Here is a 19,113-nt window from a genome sequence, read left to right as displayed (position 1 = left end):
CGCACGTTAGAGGGACAGACAGATCAGTTAGTGATTTTGATCTTACTTTCAGGAGGCCAGAATGAGACCATTAGTATTTGACTAATGTTTTGTACTGACAGATGGTTTAGATACTTACAGCTGTGGAGATAAAGTTGGTTCATCACCGAGATATTACTCTGATGGCAGGAAGCATCATACAACACCTTTCTGCAGTTCCTTCAAACATCTAAATGTGAACTGGTAAGGCATTTATTTATTTATTTATTTATTTATTTATTTATTTTTTTTTTTTTTTTTTTTTTTTTTTTTTTTTTTTTTGGTATTTTTGAGACAGGGTTTCTCTGTGTACCCTTGGCTGTCCTGGAACTCACTCTGTAGACCAGGCTGGCCTCGAACTCAGAAATCCGCCTGCCTCTGCCTCCCAAGTGCTGGGATTAAAGGCGTGCACCACCACCGCCCGGCTTGGTAAGGCATTTAGAATAATTCTGTTACTATGCTTTCAGCAGCTCAAGAAACAGTCGTGGAGAAGAGGGGTGTGCGTGTGTGTTTGTGTGTGTATGTGTGTGTGAATCCTTAGTCATAATAGTCTACTGTGAGTATGCTGTCCTGCCAGTAGATAGAGGTCACAAAGAGTTATTACTTGAAAGTGTCTGGTGTGAAAAGAAATATGCTCGAATATAATATACACCGAGGTACTTCCAAGATAATGCGAAACACTCCCCCCTTTTTAAAAAGATTTATTTACTTATTTTATTTATTTTATGTATGTGAGTACACTATTACGGGTCCCATTACGGATGGTTGTGAGCCCCCAAGTGGTTGCTGGGAATTGAACTCAGGACCTCTGGAAGAGCAGTCAGTGCTCTTAACTGCTGAGCCATCTTTCTAGCCCCTTTTATGTTAGTCTGTTTTTGTCACTGTGACAAACTCCATGATGTAAACAAAACAATGGAGTTTATTTCGGCCCATGGTTTCAGAGTTACAGTCCACAGTTGCTAGCTGCCATATTGCTAGGGCTGTGGTGATGCAGAATGCCCTGATGGGATGGGCGTGCGGTAGAGCAGAGTGCTACAATTCATGGCTCCTAAGAAACGGAGACAAGACAACTCTTTTTTTTTTTCATTTTTATTGGTTATTTTATTTATTTACATTTCAAATATTAATCCCTTTCCCAGTTTTCCCTCCACAACCCCCCTATCCCCTCCTCCCTCTCCCCTACCTCTATGAGGGTGCTCCCCCCCACTCCTGCCTCAGCCTATCATTCCCCTATCCTGGGTCATCAGACCTCCACAGGACCAAGGGGCTCCCCTCCCAGTGATGCCAGATAAGGCAGTCCTCTGCTACATATCCAGCTGGAGCCATGGGTACCCCCTGTGTACTATTTGGTTGGTGGTTCAGTTCCTGGGAGCTGTTGGGGGTCTGATTGGTTGGTATTGTTGTTCTTCCTATGAGGGTGCAAACCCCTTCAGCTCCTGCAGCCCTTGCCCTAACTTCCCCATTGGGTTCCCCGTACGCAGGACAAGACAAATCTTTGAAACACATGTCTGCCTCCTAGATATACAGGCATAAAGAGGGAATCAATGACTGGCCCAACTTGAGTCCCATGCCATGAGAGAGAGCCCACCATGACACGATTAATGATATTCTGTAATGCTTAAAGGCAGGAGCCTAGCACAACAGTCATGCGAGTGGCTTCACCCAGCAGCTGATGAACACAGATGCACAGACCCATAGCCGAACATTAGGCAGAGCTCAGGGAGTTCTGTAGAAGAAGGGGAGGAAGGATTAAAAGCCAGAGAGGTAAAGAACACCACAAGAAAGAAAACCTACAAAATCGACTAACCTGGGCCAAAAGGGGCTCATAGAGACGGAACCACTAATGGCAGAGCATGCATAGAACAGACCTCGTCAGTCCCCTTACACACAGGTAACAGATTTACAGCTTGGTCCTCATGCTGGACCTACAACAACAGGAGCAGAAGCTGTGTCTGACTCTGGTGCCTGCCTTCCCCTAACTGGACAGACCGTCTTAGCTAGCCTCAATAGAAGATGTGCCCAGTCCTACTACAACTTGATGTGACAAGGCGGGTTGATATCCGTGGGAGGTCTCCCCTTCTCTGAGGAGAGAGAGGAGTTGAGAGAGGGGAGATGAGAGGGAGGGACTGGGAGGAGGGGAGCCAGGGGAAGTTCCAATTGGGATATAAAGTAAATAAATTAATTAATGAAGGGGGGAGAAAAAGAAAGAAAAATACTTTCTTAGTGACTAGCTTTCTCCATCAAGGCCCCATTTCCTAACAGCTCATTTAATATGATGAATAATTAGTGGGTTAACCCGTTAATGAAACTAGCTCATTTATAAATCAGTCATCGGGGGACTTTGAGATAGCAACATTGGAGCCCCGAGGAGTATTTTACACATGACCATAACAACCTTCATATAACGTTCATTCTGTGGTTCAGTGATATTTTCTATGTACTGTGATAAGTAAGAAACACTGTGAAAGTCTTGGCTCTTTCGGTTTTTAATGTACTTCTCGAAGAATGATCAAATGTGTCTGTAAGCAGGCGAGGAATGCTGCCCTGGGGTAACCCCAGAACATGGTGTTCTAGTTTGTAAGGGTAACTGTTAATTATCTTAATCGAATTTTAGATAACAATGCCCTTTTTATCTGAGTTACTAGGTTTTGGGAGAGTTTGGTAGTCACAGATCACTCTAAAAGTTTTAAACTGTTTTAAACGTGCAGAAACATTGAGAAGCACTTGCAGTGGCTTTCAGGATTTTTAACTTAGTTTGTACATTTTATGTTCATAGTTTTTTGTATTTAAAAATGATCTTTGCATTTTCCTCATTTGTGATGTTGCTATTGTTTGTTTGTTTTGTCAATTATTGTAGTGAGCTTCCGGATTTCTGATATATATATTGTTAAAGCCTAGATGATGAACTGGATTCTTTTCATAATTTAAAGAAATGGGAAACAGAAAAAGAATTAATCGAAGATGATCACAGAGATGGTGCCTCCAAAATAACAAAGCAGTCCTTCCAAGAAATGGAAAACGGTAAGAGAATTTGTAAGGCAATAGTAATTTGTTATGTAGAGAAAACCATGCTTACCTCATATTAGTAACTGCTCCTCAGGACTCTATATTTCTGTGTTCTGAGTTTTTACAAACCATGTTATACTTTCTGTACCTGTCGTTAAGTTAACGGAGAAGAAAAATAAACATACTGTGTCTGGTCATGTTCTCCCATTCTCAAAACCTATCCAACTAAACACACGATTAGCTGACCGCTTATGATGCCTTCAGTTCCCTTACATGGTTTTCTCTGTGGGCAGAGCCTCCTAGAATCTGAGCGACCCTGAGGCTTTGAGAAAGTACTGAAAACTGCTCAGGCTGCCTTCTCCCTGCTCAGTAGCAGGGCTTTCTGCCTTCGGAATGGATCCCACGTTTTCCTCTGGATCTCAGGGAAAGCGGAGACCCGGTGTCTACTCCTTCCCCTTTGACTGCAAGGTGTGGAGCACACCTGCCCTGCGGAAGCCCTGGGCACATGCAGGCTCCATTTCCTTGTCATCTTTGTTCCGTTGGTCTGAGCACTTGGAGATGATGATATTCTGTTCAGCCCGCACTTGTGCTTCCCACTAGGTGACCAGTTTTTCTGTATTGAAAATACAAGAGAAATTTATTTTTAAAAGTTGGATGTATTTGAAAGTCGACAAAAAAATAATGAGTGCCCAGGCTAGGGATTGGTTAGTCAGGTAGCTAGATGGGTTTTTCACTCATTTGTTTATCTCAGCAATGAAACTTTTTTTAAAAATTATTTTGTTACATGGTCTTGTTCTCAGTTATGTTCTCACTCAGTAGCTCAGGCACACCTTGGCCTTGTGATGCCTGTGCCTCAGTTAGATGCTGGGATTATGGGGATATGCCAGAGATCAATTAGGTTTTCGTTTTTTGAGAAAGGGTCTCTCTAAGTAGTCCTGGTTATCCAAGAGCTCTTTTTGTATATGAGGCTGTCCTCAAACTTAGAGATCCTCCTGCTTCTGGCTGCCAAGTTTAAATTAGTATTTTTTTTTTTTTTGGACTGGTTCATGGTCTGTCCATGGGGGAGTAAAATGAAAGATTCTTAAAGCTTGAGTTCCCAAGGATACTGTGACAGAGAATTTTGTTTTCTAGAGTTTGAGGTTTTATTGGTCCATATTCTTTATGGTACTGGGTTTCATAGGAATGCTTTCCATACAACTATGTAATATACTTAGTGCATATTCTCTCTCTATTAACCCCTCTCACTTCTTGTTACTCCCTATTGTCTCTAGAAAGTCTTGCTTTCATCTTCATGTCATATATACATATACAGCTTTATGTGTCTATATTTTTGTCTGTTTGCTTGTTTTGAGGCAGGACTCATATAGCCCTGGCTGTCCTGAAACTTTTATAGGCCAGGTTAACCTTGACTCTGTTAGCAGAAAGAAGGTTCGGAGATATACAATATCGGTAGGGATTGGAAGCCAGTGAAACTTATCTACTACTGTTTAGACTGTTTAATCACTTTAGAAAACAATTTGTCATCATTAGTAAAGTTGAACCTGCACATAGATCCTAAAATTTTGCTATTAGTTATATTTATACCCCAGATAAATTTCTGAACATGTGCGGCAGAAGCCAAAAGCGTGAGTGTGTAAACTCTACATAAGCAAAGCACCTTAAATACATGTCCGGGAGTTGTATATTTATAAACTAGGATAAGCAGTAAAGACTTAGAAGCCCATCGTTCTGCAGTCAGCCTGGGCAGATTTCAGAGAACATGTTAGTGTTTAAAGGGAGAGGTTACAGAAGTCATGGTTTTTGTTTTGTTTTGTTTTGTTTTTATGTTTTGTTTTGTTTTTTTTGAGACAGGGTTTCTCTGTATTTCCCTGGCTGTCCTGGAACTCACTCTGTAGACCAGGCTGGCCTCAAGCTCAGAAATCCGCCTACCTCTGCCTCCCAAGTGCTGGGACTAAAGGCATGCGCCACCACCGCCCGGCTACAGAAGTCATGTTAACCTCAGGCATTCACCTCAAGTCTAAAATAGACAAAACTGGGACTTTTAAAATGTAGGTAGAGGGACTTGAAAAGTAAAGACAGTGGTTAGCACTATAAGTTAGTCGGTGGTTAATTTGGTTTTAGGGCGCAGAGGGAAACATGATTAGGCGTTTGTGAGGTAACATTCCATGTCTTGGACGAGGCTAATTCATTCATGAGTGTTTGCATCCACATTACAGTTAAGTCTGAAACAATTTCAGATTTGCCAGGAATGTTGCATAAAGTGTTATACACTTTGTCCAAATCTTACGTTACATTTTACCAGGTTTTTTGCTATATCATTGTTTTCAGATTTTCTAACAATACTGTAACTTTTATTTAAAGCAACTCTTTCTGAAGATTCTCTGTCTGAAAAAGTTTTAAATCTTTGCAGATGCTCTACCAATGAGCATGGCCTCCTCAAGACTTCAGACTGGATGTTTCAGTGGTTCCGTTGACACTCCTCTGAGGCATGCCATTGACCCAAGACCCAGAGTGTCCAAGAAGCAGGGTTTGCTTCCACATCAAATAAGCCAAATATATGATGAATTATACCATATACATATGAAACTGCAGGTAAAAACTGGATGCTGAATTGAAAGTTGAGAAATATTTGTGTTCTAAGACTATGTGCAAGGCTTCCATGTTAAGGACTTGGATTTGAATTAGACACAAACAGGTCAAGGCAGTTCAGAAGGGGCAGATTTCATTGATAGAAACTGTTGAATGGGAAGATGTAGTCACTGAGAGAAAAGTTGAAGGAATGGTAGTTTGCTGATAGGTGTGTCTTAGATTTTCAACGCAGCTCATTCTTAAGATATCGAACAGAACATGCTGATCCCAACTGTGTTATGTGAAGACATTATAAATTCATTGTTGTAAGTGCCTCCATAAAAGAAGTTGTTTGCCATGAGTTTATCTAGTGCAGTTTATAGGACTCTTTTTGTTGAAAGCAATCATAAACAATTATGAAGTAGTTAAAGCATTTTATTTGCGTAAGTGGTTTTAAATAACAGTGTCTCATCTTGTCAAAATAACTGAAACCATGATTACTGTGGTATTGAAGAGCAAGATTATTTTTATCATAAATCACTCAAAAGTATTCTGGGAAAGACTGAACCTGGTCCTTGACTGGAGGTAGAATTTAGGTAGGAGAGCAGTGAGAATGGCATTCTGGGTACAAATGGCATTGACTAGATGTGGTGACACACCTTAGGCTCAGCCATTGGGAGGCAGAGACAGATGGATTTCTGTGAGTTCAAGACCAGGCTAATCTACACAGTGAGTTTCAGGCCAGTCAGGACCATACAGTGGGACCCTGCGGCAAAAAGAACTATGATGGTGTCCATGGTCCGTGCTGCAGCAGAGGGCCACGTTGATGGCTGTGGTCTGTACTGCCACCAGACACCAAGCTGAGGTCCTTGGCACATCCTGAGGCCAGAGGAGATCATGTGGATGTCTGTGGTCTCTGCTGTCGCCTGAAGCCATGTGGAAGCCCATGTTCTGTGTCCCCTCTGCCTGTAAAGGGGAAGGGAACTGCTTCTGCAGTGGTACAGATGACTGCAGACTCGTGATTGAGAAAGAATGACACAGAAGGCTTCTGTGACAACCTCCACCCCCACCCACCTCACCTCCCAAAAAGTAACACCCTATACAGAGAGCCATGGAAGAGAACTTAAACATTGTGATAAGGATGCTGAAGTGCAGCTCTACACAGTTGATGGCTTCTGGCGGGGATTCACATGGGGAAGGACTCAGTTTTCTTAAAGAGGATGGCCACTGCAAGTTAGTCCATGTTCCAGTGAGTATATAGATAACACAAATTGGACAACAAACTCCTCCTTTCTCTTCCTCCTCCTCCCCACCTTCCTCTTCCTCCTCTTCTTTCGTTTCTTCCTCCTCTTTTGTGGTGAGGAGATCAAAAGGGTTGGCAGGGAGACCTGGAATGGCTGGGAAGTGTGATTGAGGTGTATGATGTGAAATTCCCAAATAATCAGTAAAAATATTGTGTTGAAAAAAAGATAGAAAGAACAAAGGAGGTGCTTACGAGGAGAGAGATTGTCAGGTTGTGAATTAAGCAGACCCTATAGTGAAACAAAGTAGTGAAAACTCATGCTGGCTATCTTACAGAGTTTTAATCTAAGGAGTAAAATTAACAAATGGTGTTTTAGGAAGTGCTGTGTAGGGTAAGAGAAAAGCAAACTGGCAAAGATGTATCAGCAAACAGTACAAAGTAAACCAGAGAAGTGAGTGGTAGCAACATGGATTCCTTGTCTGCCAGGTTCATTTGCTTTTAAAATTCATTGGGTAGTATTAGGGTTATCATTAAGCATTTAGATTTTTGTTATATTATGTGACTTCATTCATTCAACAAATATTTTAGTGCTTATTAATATGCATTCATATATTCAATGCTTTGTATCCATGCAGGTGAATAAAATATCTAGAGTCCTGCTACATGCAGCTTATTCAAGGCAAATAGTGAATACCCAGGTTAAAAAAATATATATTTTATATTATGCATATAATATACACACAAAATTTAGACAGCAGCTCATTAGCTAGCCCAAGCTGATCTTGAACTCACTATATAGTTTAGGCCATCCTTTAATTGTCTGTTCTCCTACCCTAATTGCTGTTACCCTAATTGCTGTGCTAGAGAGAACTGAGGCACAAACTTGTATCACCAAGCCAGGCTAGTTTTATAACTTTAAATGAAAGAATAACAGAAGTTTATCCTGGATGTCTGATTAAGGGAGAATGAGAAGTCAGGTAAGGTTTTTCTGACATTTAAGTTAAATCCCATTTAAATCTAATTAATGAGAGGAATACATTCTAGTTTACATGAGAAGCTCTCGGTTTAAGAAAAATAGAAACATCTGATGGCTTTTAAAGCAGGACAGCTACATAAGCTACTCCCCTTTATGAATTGATTGGAGGCAAGTGTAGGTGTAGAATTTGGGAGAGTAGATAGGATTCTACTGTAGGTCACTGGATGAGAGACAGTGGTGACATGGAGTGAGCAGGTTGGTGGCAGAGGAACAGCTGAACAGCTGAGTAGAGACTTTAGTGTGGATGTAAAGCTGTCTGGACTTGATGTGCTGATTTAGATGAAACATGTAACAGGTGTGAGGGCCCTAATGTAGGTCTCACCTTTCTGGTCTTTGCAGCATGAAGGAAAGTGGATTTCAGAAAAGAGGATTGAGTTGGAAGGGTGGGTTTGGGTTGCTTTGACATGTATGCATACCAGCCTGACAGTCATATCGTTGAACCTGGGTAAATAACCTAATTTGAAAATCAGTAACCAGTTAAGTATTCTGTCTCTGTAACAAAGCACTTGAAATAATCAACTTAAGCCACGTGTGTGCCCCATGTGGTAGTATATACCTGGAGGCCTAGCTGCTTGAAAGGTTGAGGATCACCTCAGCCAGACTTTGAGAGTAAGCTGGATAGGATAGGAAGATCTGATTTTAATTTAAAATAATTAGAAATTATTTAGAATAATTTAAAAATAATTGCATGTATGCTTTCACAACCTGTGGTCTGTAAGTTGGACACATCTCAAAGCCCCATGCATCTTTGGTCCCCACACTGGGACTAAGGGAAAGTGCAGAGCCTTTTAGAGGTACCTGCTCGTACTCTAAAAGGTTTGCTTTGATCTATGATTGTCCCAGTTTGCTTTCTGTTACTGTGATGAAGCAATGTGGCCAAAACCAACTTGGGGACATGCAGATCACAGTCCATCCTGAAGAGGAGTCAGGGCAGAAACTCAAGCCAGGAACTAAAGCAGAGACAAGAGAGCAACGCGGTCTAGTAGCTTGCGCTCTGTTGCTTGCTCAGCCTGCTTTCTTATACAACCTAGGATCAACTGCCCCAGAGTGGCCCTGCCCTCAGTGGGCTGGGTCCTCCCATGTCAGTCATTAACCAAGAAAATGCTCCAGAGACTTGCCTAAAGGGCAGTCTGATGGAGAGGATTTTTTTTTCTTCAATTGAGTTTCCCCCTTCCCAGATGACTCTAGCTTATATAAAATTGACAAAAACTAACTAAAACAGTGACTGTGGTACAATAGTGTATGGGAAAAGCATTGACACAGCCAAAATTATTTTATGGCCATCAACCAAGGGAGAAAGTACCAGGGTCCTGTAATATGCCTCAAGAGCATACTCCAGTGACCTAAGGGCTTCCCACGAGCAGGTACCTCTAAAAGGTTCTGCACTTTCCCTTAGGCCCAGTGTGGGGACCAAAGATGCATGGGACTTTGAGATGTGTCCAACTTACAGACCACGGGTTATGAAAGCATACATGTAATTATTTTGCCTGACACATGATATTATCATTTGTGAAACTTATGCTTGAGAACTGTACAATGGTGTTATAAGACAAAACAAACAGAAACACTTCATGTTTTACAAGTCTACAGTTTTGTATTGGATCCTATTCATAGCTATCCCAGGCTGCATTCTACTATGGGCTGTGAGTTGGGCATGCCTAATTCTCAACTACAGTATCTACGTATGGGTTAGTGTATTAACTTGTCATGAGTAGTTAGAGCTGGAGAGGTGAGAGAAGGCATAGTGATGATGATGTCTTGGGTTAGGATAAGGGCAAACGATATAGAGAAATGGATGAACTGTAGACATATTTAAACGATGAATTCCATTAATGATATTGAGATTATTTGAGTGTGCAGTAAAGTTTAGTCAAGGAAAAAATATCATGGATTTTTAGAGGTGGGGCATTTGAGTAAATACTGAAGCTTTTTGCTGAGCTAGAAAACTGAATTTTAAATTTATAACTCATTAATTTTTATAACCTGTTATTACTTTTAATATACTCATGGAGTTGTACACCATCCCAACCAAATTTAAAATATTTCATCATCTCCAAAAGGCAGGCAGTAACCTACTCTCTGCCTCTGTGGATATTTTACACATGGTATCTTATAGTATGTAGTAATATGTGACTGGATCCTTTCACTTAGCATATTTTTAAGTTCATTCCTTGTTGTGTCATGTATCAGTGCATGCTTTTTATTGCTAAACATTACTCTGTTATATACCACATTTTCTTGCTTTATTCATTAATTGGACATTGGGTAGTATTCTAGTTTCATTTCTGTTGCCGTGATAAAATACTCTGGCCAAAGTCAATATAGGAGAGGGAATGGTTTCTTGGCTTGCAGTTCCCGGGCTGAAGTCTATGTGTCTAAGGGTTTTCATTGCTGTGAAGAAGCACAGTGACCAAGGAAACTCTTAAAAAGGACAATATTTCATTGGGGCTGGCTTACAGTTCAGAGGTTCAGTCCATGATCATCATGGGGGAAAGCATGGCAGCATCCAGGCAGACTTGGTGCTGGAGAAGGCCACACCTTCTACCAGTGCCACCTCTCATGAGCCAAGCATATTCAAACCACAGTCTACTCCCTGGCCCCCATAGGCTTGTTCAAACACGAGTCCATGGGGGCCATACCTAGCCATAGCATAATACAAAATACATTTAGTCCAACTTCAAAAGCCTCCATAGTCTACAACAGTCTCAACGATGTTTAAAAGACTTAACGTTCAAAGTATCTTAGGATCTTAGGAGATGCATGTGATCTTTTAGCCATAGTCTCCTATAAAATCAAAATCAAAAAACAGATCACCTACTTCCAACATATATACATTACCATTCCAAAACATAGGAAGGAGAGCACAGTGAGGAGGCACTGGACCAAAGCAAGACCAAAAACCAGCCGGGCACACTCCAAACTCTGCATCTCCATGTCCGACGTAAAAGTCCTCTTCAGATGTCCAATTCCTTCTATCTTTATTGATTGCAACAGACTTCTTTCTCCTGGGCTGGTTCCACTCCATTAGCAGCTTTCCTCAGCAGATATTCCATGGCTCTGGAATCCCTAACATCTTGGGGTCTCCAAGGCAACTTCAGCTTCACAGCTTCTTGTTCCAGTGTCTGGGATCCACGCATGATCTCCTGGCTCCTCCAAAGGGCTTGGGTCACTTTTCCAGCTCTGCCCTCTGTAACCCTCTAGGCTCTGGTTGACTCCACTCCATTGCTGCCGCTGTTCTTGTGGTCATCCCACTGGCATTTCTAATACACTGAGGTCTTCCACTGCAATTAAGCTTCACCGATAGCCTCTTATAGACTCTCTTCATGGTGCTAAAGCTGCCAAGTTCTGCTGCTTGCTGGGGCTGGAACATGGCCCCCTTTTTTCTTTTACATCCTTCACTGCCTAAGCTTGGCTGTCCTGCAAAACTGATCTGGAACTCAAGAGATCTGCATGCCTCTGTCTCCTGGGATTAAAGACATGTACTACCATGCCCAGACCTAAGCTGTTATTTTAATTCCTTTTCACAAGTTCTTTATTAGTTCTGGATTGTAGTTCATTCCAGATATAGTCAAGTTGACAACCAAGAATAGCCATCACAATCCATCTCTTGTCAATTTAACACACAATCATATTTCCTTATGTCTGAATGAAAACAATAACCAGGTCATAATAATGCCTAACATGATATAACTCTCCACCCTTTGTTCAACTGAAAATGCATCAACAGTAAGCTTAGCTGGGTGGGCTCTTGCTCTGTAGTCACTACTTCCTTAGTTCCATTTTCTTTTCTTTTCTTTTTTTATTTTTATTTTTATTTTTTATTTTTTGTTTTTTTTCGAGACAGGGTTTCTCTGTGTAGCCCTGCCTGTCCTGGAACTCACTCTATAGACCAGGCTGGCCTCGAACTCAGAAATCCGCCTGCCTCTGCCTCCCAAGTGCTGGGATTGAAGGCGTGCACCACCACTGCCTGGCCCATTTTATTTTCTAGAACACAGGATTTACTTCCATTCCACTTTCTGGTGACCCTTTATCCTTTGAACCATTTCCTTTCTAAGCTTGCTATACTTGATCAAAATGCTCATCATAAAAATGAACCATGGGATAGAGTCTATGCTAATTTTTTTTTTTTTTTGAGATTTCCTTTATCAGTATAATTAATCTACATCTTTTTACCTTAGCCTCTGGTTGACTCTTTGGAGAAGGGCAAAAAGTAGCCACAGTCTTCACCAAAATAGCACATGAACGATTCCTAGATAACATACTAAAGTTTTCCTCTGAAACATCTTGAGACAGGCCCCACAGTTCAAATCATCCTCCGTGTTCCTACTACTAGAACGGCCCAGTAAGCCCCACTTAAAAAATTCCAATGCTTTCCCAATCCAAAGTCCCCAAGTCTACATTCTTCCAAACAAAACATGGTCAGGCCTGTCACAGCAATACCCTAGTCCCTGGTACCAACTTCTGTCTTAGGGTTTGCATTGCTGTGAAGAGGCACCATGACCAAGGCAACATTTAATTGGGGCTGGCTTACAGGTTTAGTCCATTATCATCAGGGTGGGAAGCATGGTATCATCCAGGCTGACTTGGTGTCGGAGAAGGAGCTGAGAGTATACATCTTGATCCAAAAGCAACCAGGAAGAGACTGTCTTCCACAGATAGCTAGGAGGAAATTCTCTTCAGCACTGGGCATATGACCTCAAAGCCTTTCCCCACAGTGGCACATTTCCTTCATCAAAGCTACACTCATTTAAAAAAGACCACACCTCTTACTAGTGCCACTTCCCATGGGCCATGCCTATTCAAACCGCCATACTGTAAGAGCAGGTCAGTCAAGGCAGCAAGACCTTAAAAGCAGGTGGTTGTATCACATCTACAGTCAAGAGCAGATAAATATATGTTGCTTGTCTAGCTTTTTGCTCTGTCTTACATAGCTCCGGACCCCCTGCTGAGAGAGTGGTACTGCCATTGGGCAATACAGTCCCCCATAGAGATGCTCACAGATCAACCTGATCTTGGTAATTCCTTATTAAAACACTCTTCCAAAGTAATTCTAGGTTGTTCATGTTGACAGTTAAAGCTAACTAGCTATAGATAGTTTACAAATTAGGCTGTTGTGAGGATGTTGCTGTGAACATTTGTGTTTAAGTTTTGTATAAATATATGCTTTATATGCTTTCATTTCTCTTGGAATGCTGGAGTCAGATGCTAATTATGTTTAATGTTTTTGAGGAACTACCAGACTGTTCCAAAGTGACCACACCATTTTACGTCAGCAAGACCTTTTGATTAAAACAGTATCAGTGGATTAAAACATTATTTGCATAACTTGTCAACTAATTAATAAAAACCATTTAAATTGTTTATTTTGGTAGTATGAAACTACAGCACAGAGGAAATTCGCTGAAGAACTTCAAAAACGAGAACAGTTTTTAGCAGAACGAGAACAGCTGCTTTTCAGACATGAAACTGCCTTGAGCAAAAGTAAAGGTGTTAAAGAAGAGGTTCTGACAAGGTTTCAAATTTTAAAGGAGGTAATCCTACAGTGCATGATCATAAAGTAATTCTTCTTTTCTTTTAGCTTCATTATTGCCATCTTGCCATATTTGCTTATTTTACCTCTCTCCGGCCTCTTTATACACACACACACACACACACACACACACACACACACACACACACACTATTTTCGTTTTTATTGGAAATATTTTTTTTCATTCAGTATATTCTGATTACAGTCTATCCTCCCTCATCTCCTCCCAGATCCTCCCTACCTCCCCACCCATCCTACTTCATGCCTTTTCTTCTCTCTTTAGGAAACAAACTGGCAAACAAAAAGAATCCAAAAAAACAAAACAAAACAAAAACAAAAACAAAGAAAAAGCATAAGAAACATACACAAAAATGCACAAAGCATCATAAGACCAACTGAACTCTAAAAGTACCACTGAGTTTGTTTTGTGTTGGCCATCACCGAGCCTGGGGCCTGCCCCTAAGTGTGGTTTGTATATTCAGTGAGACTCCACTGGCGAAAAACCAGTTTTCCTTTGTGACCAGTTGACAATTGAAGATAGCTTCTGGGTTTGGACTCATGCTGGGATCCCATCTGGTTTGGACCTGTGCAGGCCTTGTACATTCTGCCACAGATTCTCTAAGTACATGTGCATCAGTCTTGTGTCTGTCAGGCACGAATCCCCACTGGCTCTTACAGTCTTTCTGCCTTATCTTCCGCCTTGTGTCTCGTGACCTCTAAGGAGAAAGCTATGATAGGCGTCCTATTTAGGACTGAGTGCTCCACGGCCCTCACTCTCAGCGCACTGTCCAGCTGCGGCTCTCATTAGTTCCTATCTCCTGCAGCAAGCTTCTCTAACGATGGCTGACCTGTGAGCATAGCAGAATGTCATTAGGAGTCATTTCATTGCTCCGGTCCTTTAGCAGAGCAATAGTGTTTGGTTTTCCTCTAGGTCCATGGCCATTCTCGTCCCTGGTTTTTGACCATCCGAGCAGTGTTAGGCATGGATTCCATCTCTTGGAGTGCACCTTAAATTCAGTCATATAGTGCTTGGTTACTCCCACAGCTATTTTCTTGGTGTTACTTTCACCACTATTGAGTCAGCGTATTATACAGGCAGTTTACCATTGTGGATTGAAGGGTGTATAGCTGGGTTAGTGTTTCCCATTCTCCACTGGTAATGTGCTGGGTACCATGAATAGTCAGTAAGGTACAAGCTCTAATTGGGCACCAGCACAGCTTCTCTGTGTTCAGCGAGATTTGTAGGTGTGTATTTCCCCTTCCTTGCGAGTTCTTTCTCTTCACCTATTCACCTAACCTCTGTGGTTATGCAGATTGTAACGTGCCTACCCAAGGCTTAGAAGCTAACACCCACACGTAAGAGAATACCTACTGTTTTGTCCTTTTAGGTCTGGGTTCCCTTACTGAGGATGATTTTTCTAGCTCTATTTAACTGTGAATTTCATTTTTCTTTAAGGCTGAGGAATACTCAGGAATAAGTACATTTTCATTAGCCATTCATCTGTTGATGATCATGGAGGCTGTTAGAATAGAACAGCATTGACCATGGTTGAACTAGTATTTCTAGTAGGACGTAGAATCCTTTGAGTATATGCCTGTCTTAGGGTTACTGATACTGTGGTGGAACACCATGACCAAAGCAACTTGGGCAGGACAGGGTTTGTTTGGCTTATGCTTCCACATCACTGTTCATCATCAAAGGAAGTCAGGGCAGGAACGTGAAAGGAGGGGCTGATACAGAGGTCCTCAAAGAGTCCTGCTTACTGGCATGCTCCCCGTGGCTTGCTCAGCTAGCTTTCTTTCTTTCTTTTTTTATTTCCTTTTCCTTTTTTTTTTTTTTTTTTTTTTTTTTTTTTTTTTTTTTTTTTTTCGAGACAGGGTTTTTCTGGCTGTCCTGGAACTCACTCTGTAGACCAGGCTGGCCTCGAACTCAGAAATCTGCCTGCCTCTGCCTCCTAAGTGCTGGGATTAAAGGTGTGCGCCACCACTGCCCAGCTATTATTTGTTTTCTTGGTGTTCAGTTTAAAAAAAAAATTGGACCTCTATCAGATGATTAATTAGTTAATGATTAATTTTCCCATCTGTAGTCTGCCAATTTGTCCTAATGATGTTATATTTTGCTCATAAAAGCTTTGCAGTTTTATGAGATCCCATTGATTAATTGTTGTTCTTAGTGCCTGTGTTATCATTGTCCTGTCCAGGAAGTCTTTTCTTGTGCCTATGAGTTCAAGATTATTTCCTACTTTCTCTTCTGTCAGGTTCAGGATACCAGCCATATCTTAGGGTCTGTGATCCATTAAGACTTGAGTTTTGTCCAGAGATATATATGTATTGATCTCTTTGTATTCTTCTATGTGCGGTTGTACAATTTGACCAACAATATCTGTTGAAGATGCTATCTTTTTTTCCACTCTATATTTTTGTGAAGAAATCAGGTGCTGGGCCTGGAGAGAGAGCTCAGTTTTTAAGAGCACTGACTGCTCTTCCAGAGGTCCTTAGTTCAATTCCCAGCAACCACATGGTGGCTCACAACCATCTATAATGGGATTTGAGGCCCTCTTCTATTGCATCAGCATCCATGTAGAGAGAGCATCCATATACAAAAATGAATAAATAAATCTTTAAAAAAACTAGGTATGTGGACTTATCTGGGCCTTCAGTTTGATTACATTGATTCACATGTTTTTATGCCAACACCACGCTGTTTTTATTACAGTAGCTCAGTGGTATAACTTGAACCCGTGTGCTGATACCTCCAGCAGTTTTCTTATTATTCAGAACTATTTTAGCTACTCCAGGTATTGGGTTTCAAAATGAAATGAAAGGTTTCTTTCTTCAATCTCTGTGAAGAATTGTGTTGGAATTTTGGTGGGAATTGCATTTAATTTGTAGATTGCTTTTAATAGGATGTCCACGGTCATCATATTAAACCTACTGATCCATAAGCATGAGAGGTCTTTCCATCCTCTGACATCTTCTTCCATTTATTTCTTCAGTGCCTTTAAGTATTTATTATACAAGCCTTTCACTTTCTTGGTTAGAGTTACTTTTGTGTGTGTGTGTGTGTGTGTGTGTGTGTGTATGTGTGTGTGTATGTGTATTTATGTATGTGTATACATACACATATATATACATATACACATATTTACTTAATGAAAGCTTTATGTATATGTGCTTAAATACATTGATTAGAGTTTTCCATAGAAGAATTTCAGCTTTAATTAATTTATGTTTAATAGCATTTGATTTATTTTATTTTTTTTGGTGGGGATTTAGCTTGGGGCCTTGGGCATGTTAAGCCCTCCTGATATGGGATTCTTAGCTGTTATTTCAATTAGACTTCCTTCTCTTCTAGCAATACAGTACGGAAGTTGAGCACTTAACAGAAGCTCTTAAGGAAAAGAATAAAGAGAACAAAAGAATGAAATCCTCCTTTGATAGCCTGAGAGAGCTGAATGATAACTTAAGAAAACAGGTATACCTATTCTGTATGGATTAGACGTTAAGTTATATTTAAGAAATTTAAGTCAGCCTTAAAACATTTTAGCTAGAAAGAATTCAATAAATCTGTTAGCTTTATTATAACATTCTTGTAAACATAAATATTTAAATTCTTGAGGGCTGCAGAGATGGCTCAGAGGTTAAGAGCACTGACTGCTTTTCCAGAGGTCCTGAGTTCAAATCCCAGCAACCACATGGTGGCTCACAACCATCCGTAATGAGATCTGATGCCCTCTTCTGGTGTGTCTGAAGAGAGCAATAGTGTACTTAGATATAGTAATAAATAAGTCTTTAAAATAAATAAATAAATAAATAAATAAATAAGCAAATTCTTGCTTGTTCTTTTTCATCTAGCATATATTTGGCAATTTGAAAAAATTAAAAATAAAAGAGCTTTACTAGATTACCAGCAAGCACAGGGACTGAAGAGATGTCTCAGTGGTTATGAGCCCTGACTGCTCTTCCAGAAGACGGGGTTCAGCTTCTAGCATCCACATGACAGCTCACAACTGTCTTACCTCCAGTTCTAGGGTATCTGATGCCCTCTTCTGGCCTTCACTGTACTGCATGTATGTGTGCACAGACATGTATGCAATCAAAACACCCATAAGTACATTTTTTTTTAAAGCATGCACAAGAAAAAACTTAGTAATTTGAGAATGGATCAACTTCCTCTTTATATGCAGTCTAGGACCCAAGCTCCCAGATAGTACCACCCTATTTTAGGGTAGGTCTTCCAACCTTACTTAACCTAATCAAGATAATCCCTCAGAGGTGTGCCAGAATGCTAACCAAGTTTAATTCCATTTAGATGGGGACCTGCCTTGTGAATGGTTATAGACTCTGTTTTGTAGATAGTCAACACTAACCATCATAGGAGTTTTGAAAATTTTTCATAAAATGTAAAGTTTCTTAGATACTGTTTTTGAATGAAATGGGAATTTTTAGCTGTTTTGTTAGATTGCTTGCTTAAGTATCTGATAAGATTAGATAGTGCATTGAGAAATAGTATCAAAATAGTTTAAAATTTTTATTAAAATAATGTAATTTTCCCCTTCCTTAGCTAAATGAAGTAAGTGAGGAAAACAAGAAGATGGAGATCCAGGCCAAAAGGGTCCAAGCTCGTTTAGATAACTTACAGGTAAGTTGCCTGCTTTTCTCTCATGAGCTTTTGTTTTTAGAATTTTTTTTAGTGCATATGTGTGTGCCTGGGTGAGTACATACCATGTGTGCGCAGTTGGCTACAGAGGCACTGGAGCCCCTGAGAGTGTAATTTTAGGCAGCTGTGAGCTACCTAACTAATGTCTGATCCTCTGGAAGAACAGTACCTTTTCTTAGTTGCAGAGGCACCTCTCTAGTCCTTGTCATAATTTTTAAATTAACTCCTTTATGTATATGACTGTTTGGGGCATGTGTGTCTGTACACTGTGTGCACGCCTGGTGCCTGTGGAAGGTCAGAAAGGGTCTTGGATTTCCCTGGAACTGGAGTTTCTGACAGCTGTGAGCCGCCATGTGGGTGCTGGGCAGTGAACTAGGGTCCTCTGGAAAAGCAGCCATACACCTGTCCAGCCCTGTCTTGAATTTTTAAAAGATTTGCTTGCATTTTGTAAGATTGCCTCTTGATTTCTGATTATTTGCTGTTGCAGAGGAAGTATGAGTTTATGACAGTGCAGAGACTGAAAGGAGATTCCCACGCTGCCCACGAAGTGAGGAGTTCAAAACAAGAAAAGGCACCAGCTTCAAAACCCTTCAAGGTATGGCACGATTAAAACTCCTCCAGGGGAGGGCCGAGAAATGTCTTAAAACCTTTGATCATTTTTCTTTAAGTAAAATATAATTTATTTTGAAAGAATCCATCTTAATTATTTTATAGAGACTTAGCTGTGTAATTATTTATACACACACAGGCTTAGCACATACTCACACACACATACACACATTTTTTTTTTCTTTCCAATCAGAAACAAAACAGCATTCAGCACTGCTTTAGTGGCAGTGACAAGTTGCAGGTCCTTTAAAGTTACTTGTTAATAAATTATTTTCTTGTCAAAACCACACACTGACTGTGTTAGCTTTTACCAGCTTACTTGATTTGCACAACAGATTTATTTTAGTTTACAATTTGAGTGATATCAGCGGCCCATTCATTTTTTTTTCTTTTAGATATTTTCTTTATTTACATGTAAATTTCTCCATTCCCAGTTTCCCCTC

The 19,113-nt window shown here is 40.6% G+C and overlaps 1 protein-coding gene across 5 annotated transcripts in view; it reads left to right on the top strand.

Annotated features, from left to right (window-relative positions):
* Window positions 1–19,113, top strand: part of Ccdc138 (coiled-coil domain containing 138) — a 58,095-nt gene that overhangs the window by 6,106 nt on the left and 32,876 nt on the right. For 3 of the 5 annotated variants that reach the window (XR_004112416.1, XM_031348102.1, XM_031348103.1), the window contains exons 4-10: window positions 102–222; window positions 2,912–3,039; window positions 5,435–5,616; window positions 13,244–13,402; window positions 16,757–16,876; window positions 17,966–18,043; window positions 18,549–18,656. Coding sequence is in view for 4 of the 5 variants with exons in the window: in XM_031348102.1 (XP_031203962.1) it covers window positions 102–222; window positions 2,912–3,039; window positions 5,435–5,616; window positions 13,244–13,402; window positions 16,757–16,876; window positions 17,966–18,043; window positions 18,549–18,656 (896 nt within the window). In the remaining variant the exon portion in view is untranslated. Of the gene's footprint in view, window positions 1–101; window positions 223–2,875; window positions 3,040–5,434; window positions 5,617–13,243; window positions 13,403–16,756; window positions 16,877–17,965; window positions 18,044–18,548; window positions 18,657–19,113 lie in introns of those variants that run through there. The other 2 variants (XM_031348104.1, XM_031348105.1) reach the window with 2 other exon arrangements.

This window comes from Mastomys coucha, unplaced genomic scaffold, assembly GCF_008632895.1.
Source record: "Mastomys coucha isolate ucsf_1 unplaced genomic scaffold, UCSF_Mcou_1 pScaffold3, whole genome shotgun sequence".
Classification (NCBI taxonomy): domain Eukaryota; kingdom Metazoa; phylum Chordata; class Mammalia; order Rodentia; family Muridae; genus Mastomys; species Mastomys coucha.
The sequence above is the reverse complement of the archived record's forward strand: the minus strand, read 5'-3'. Positions and strand labels throughout refer to the sequence as shown.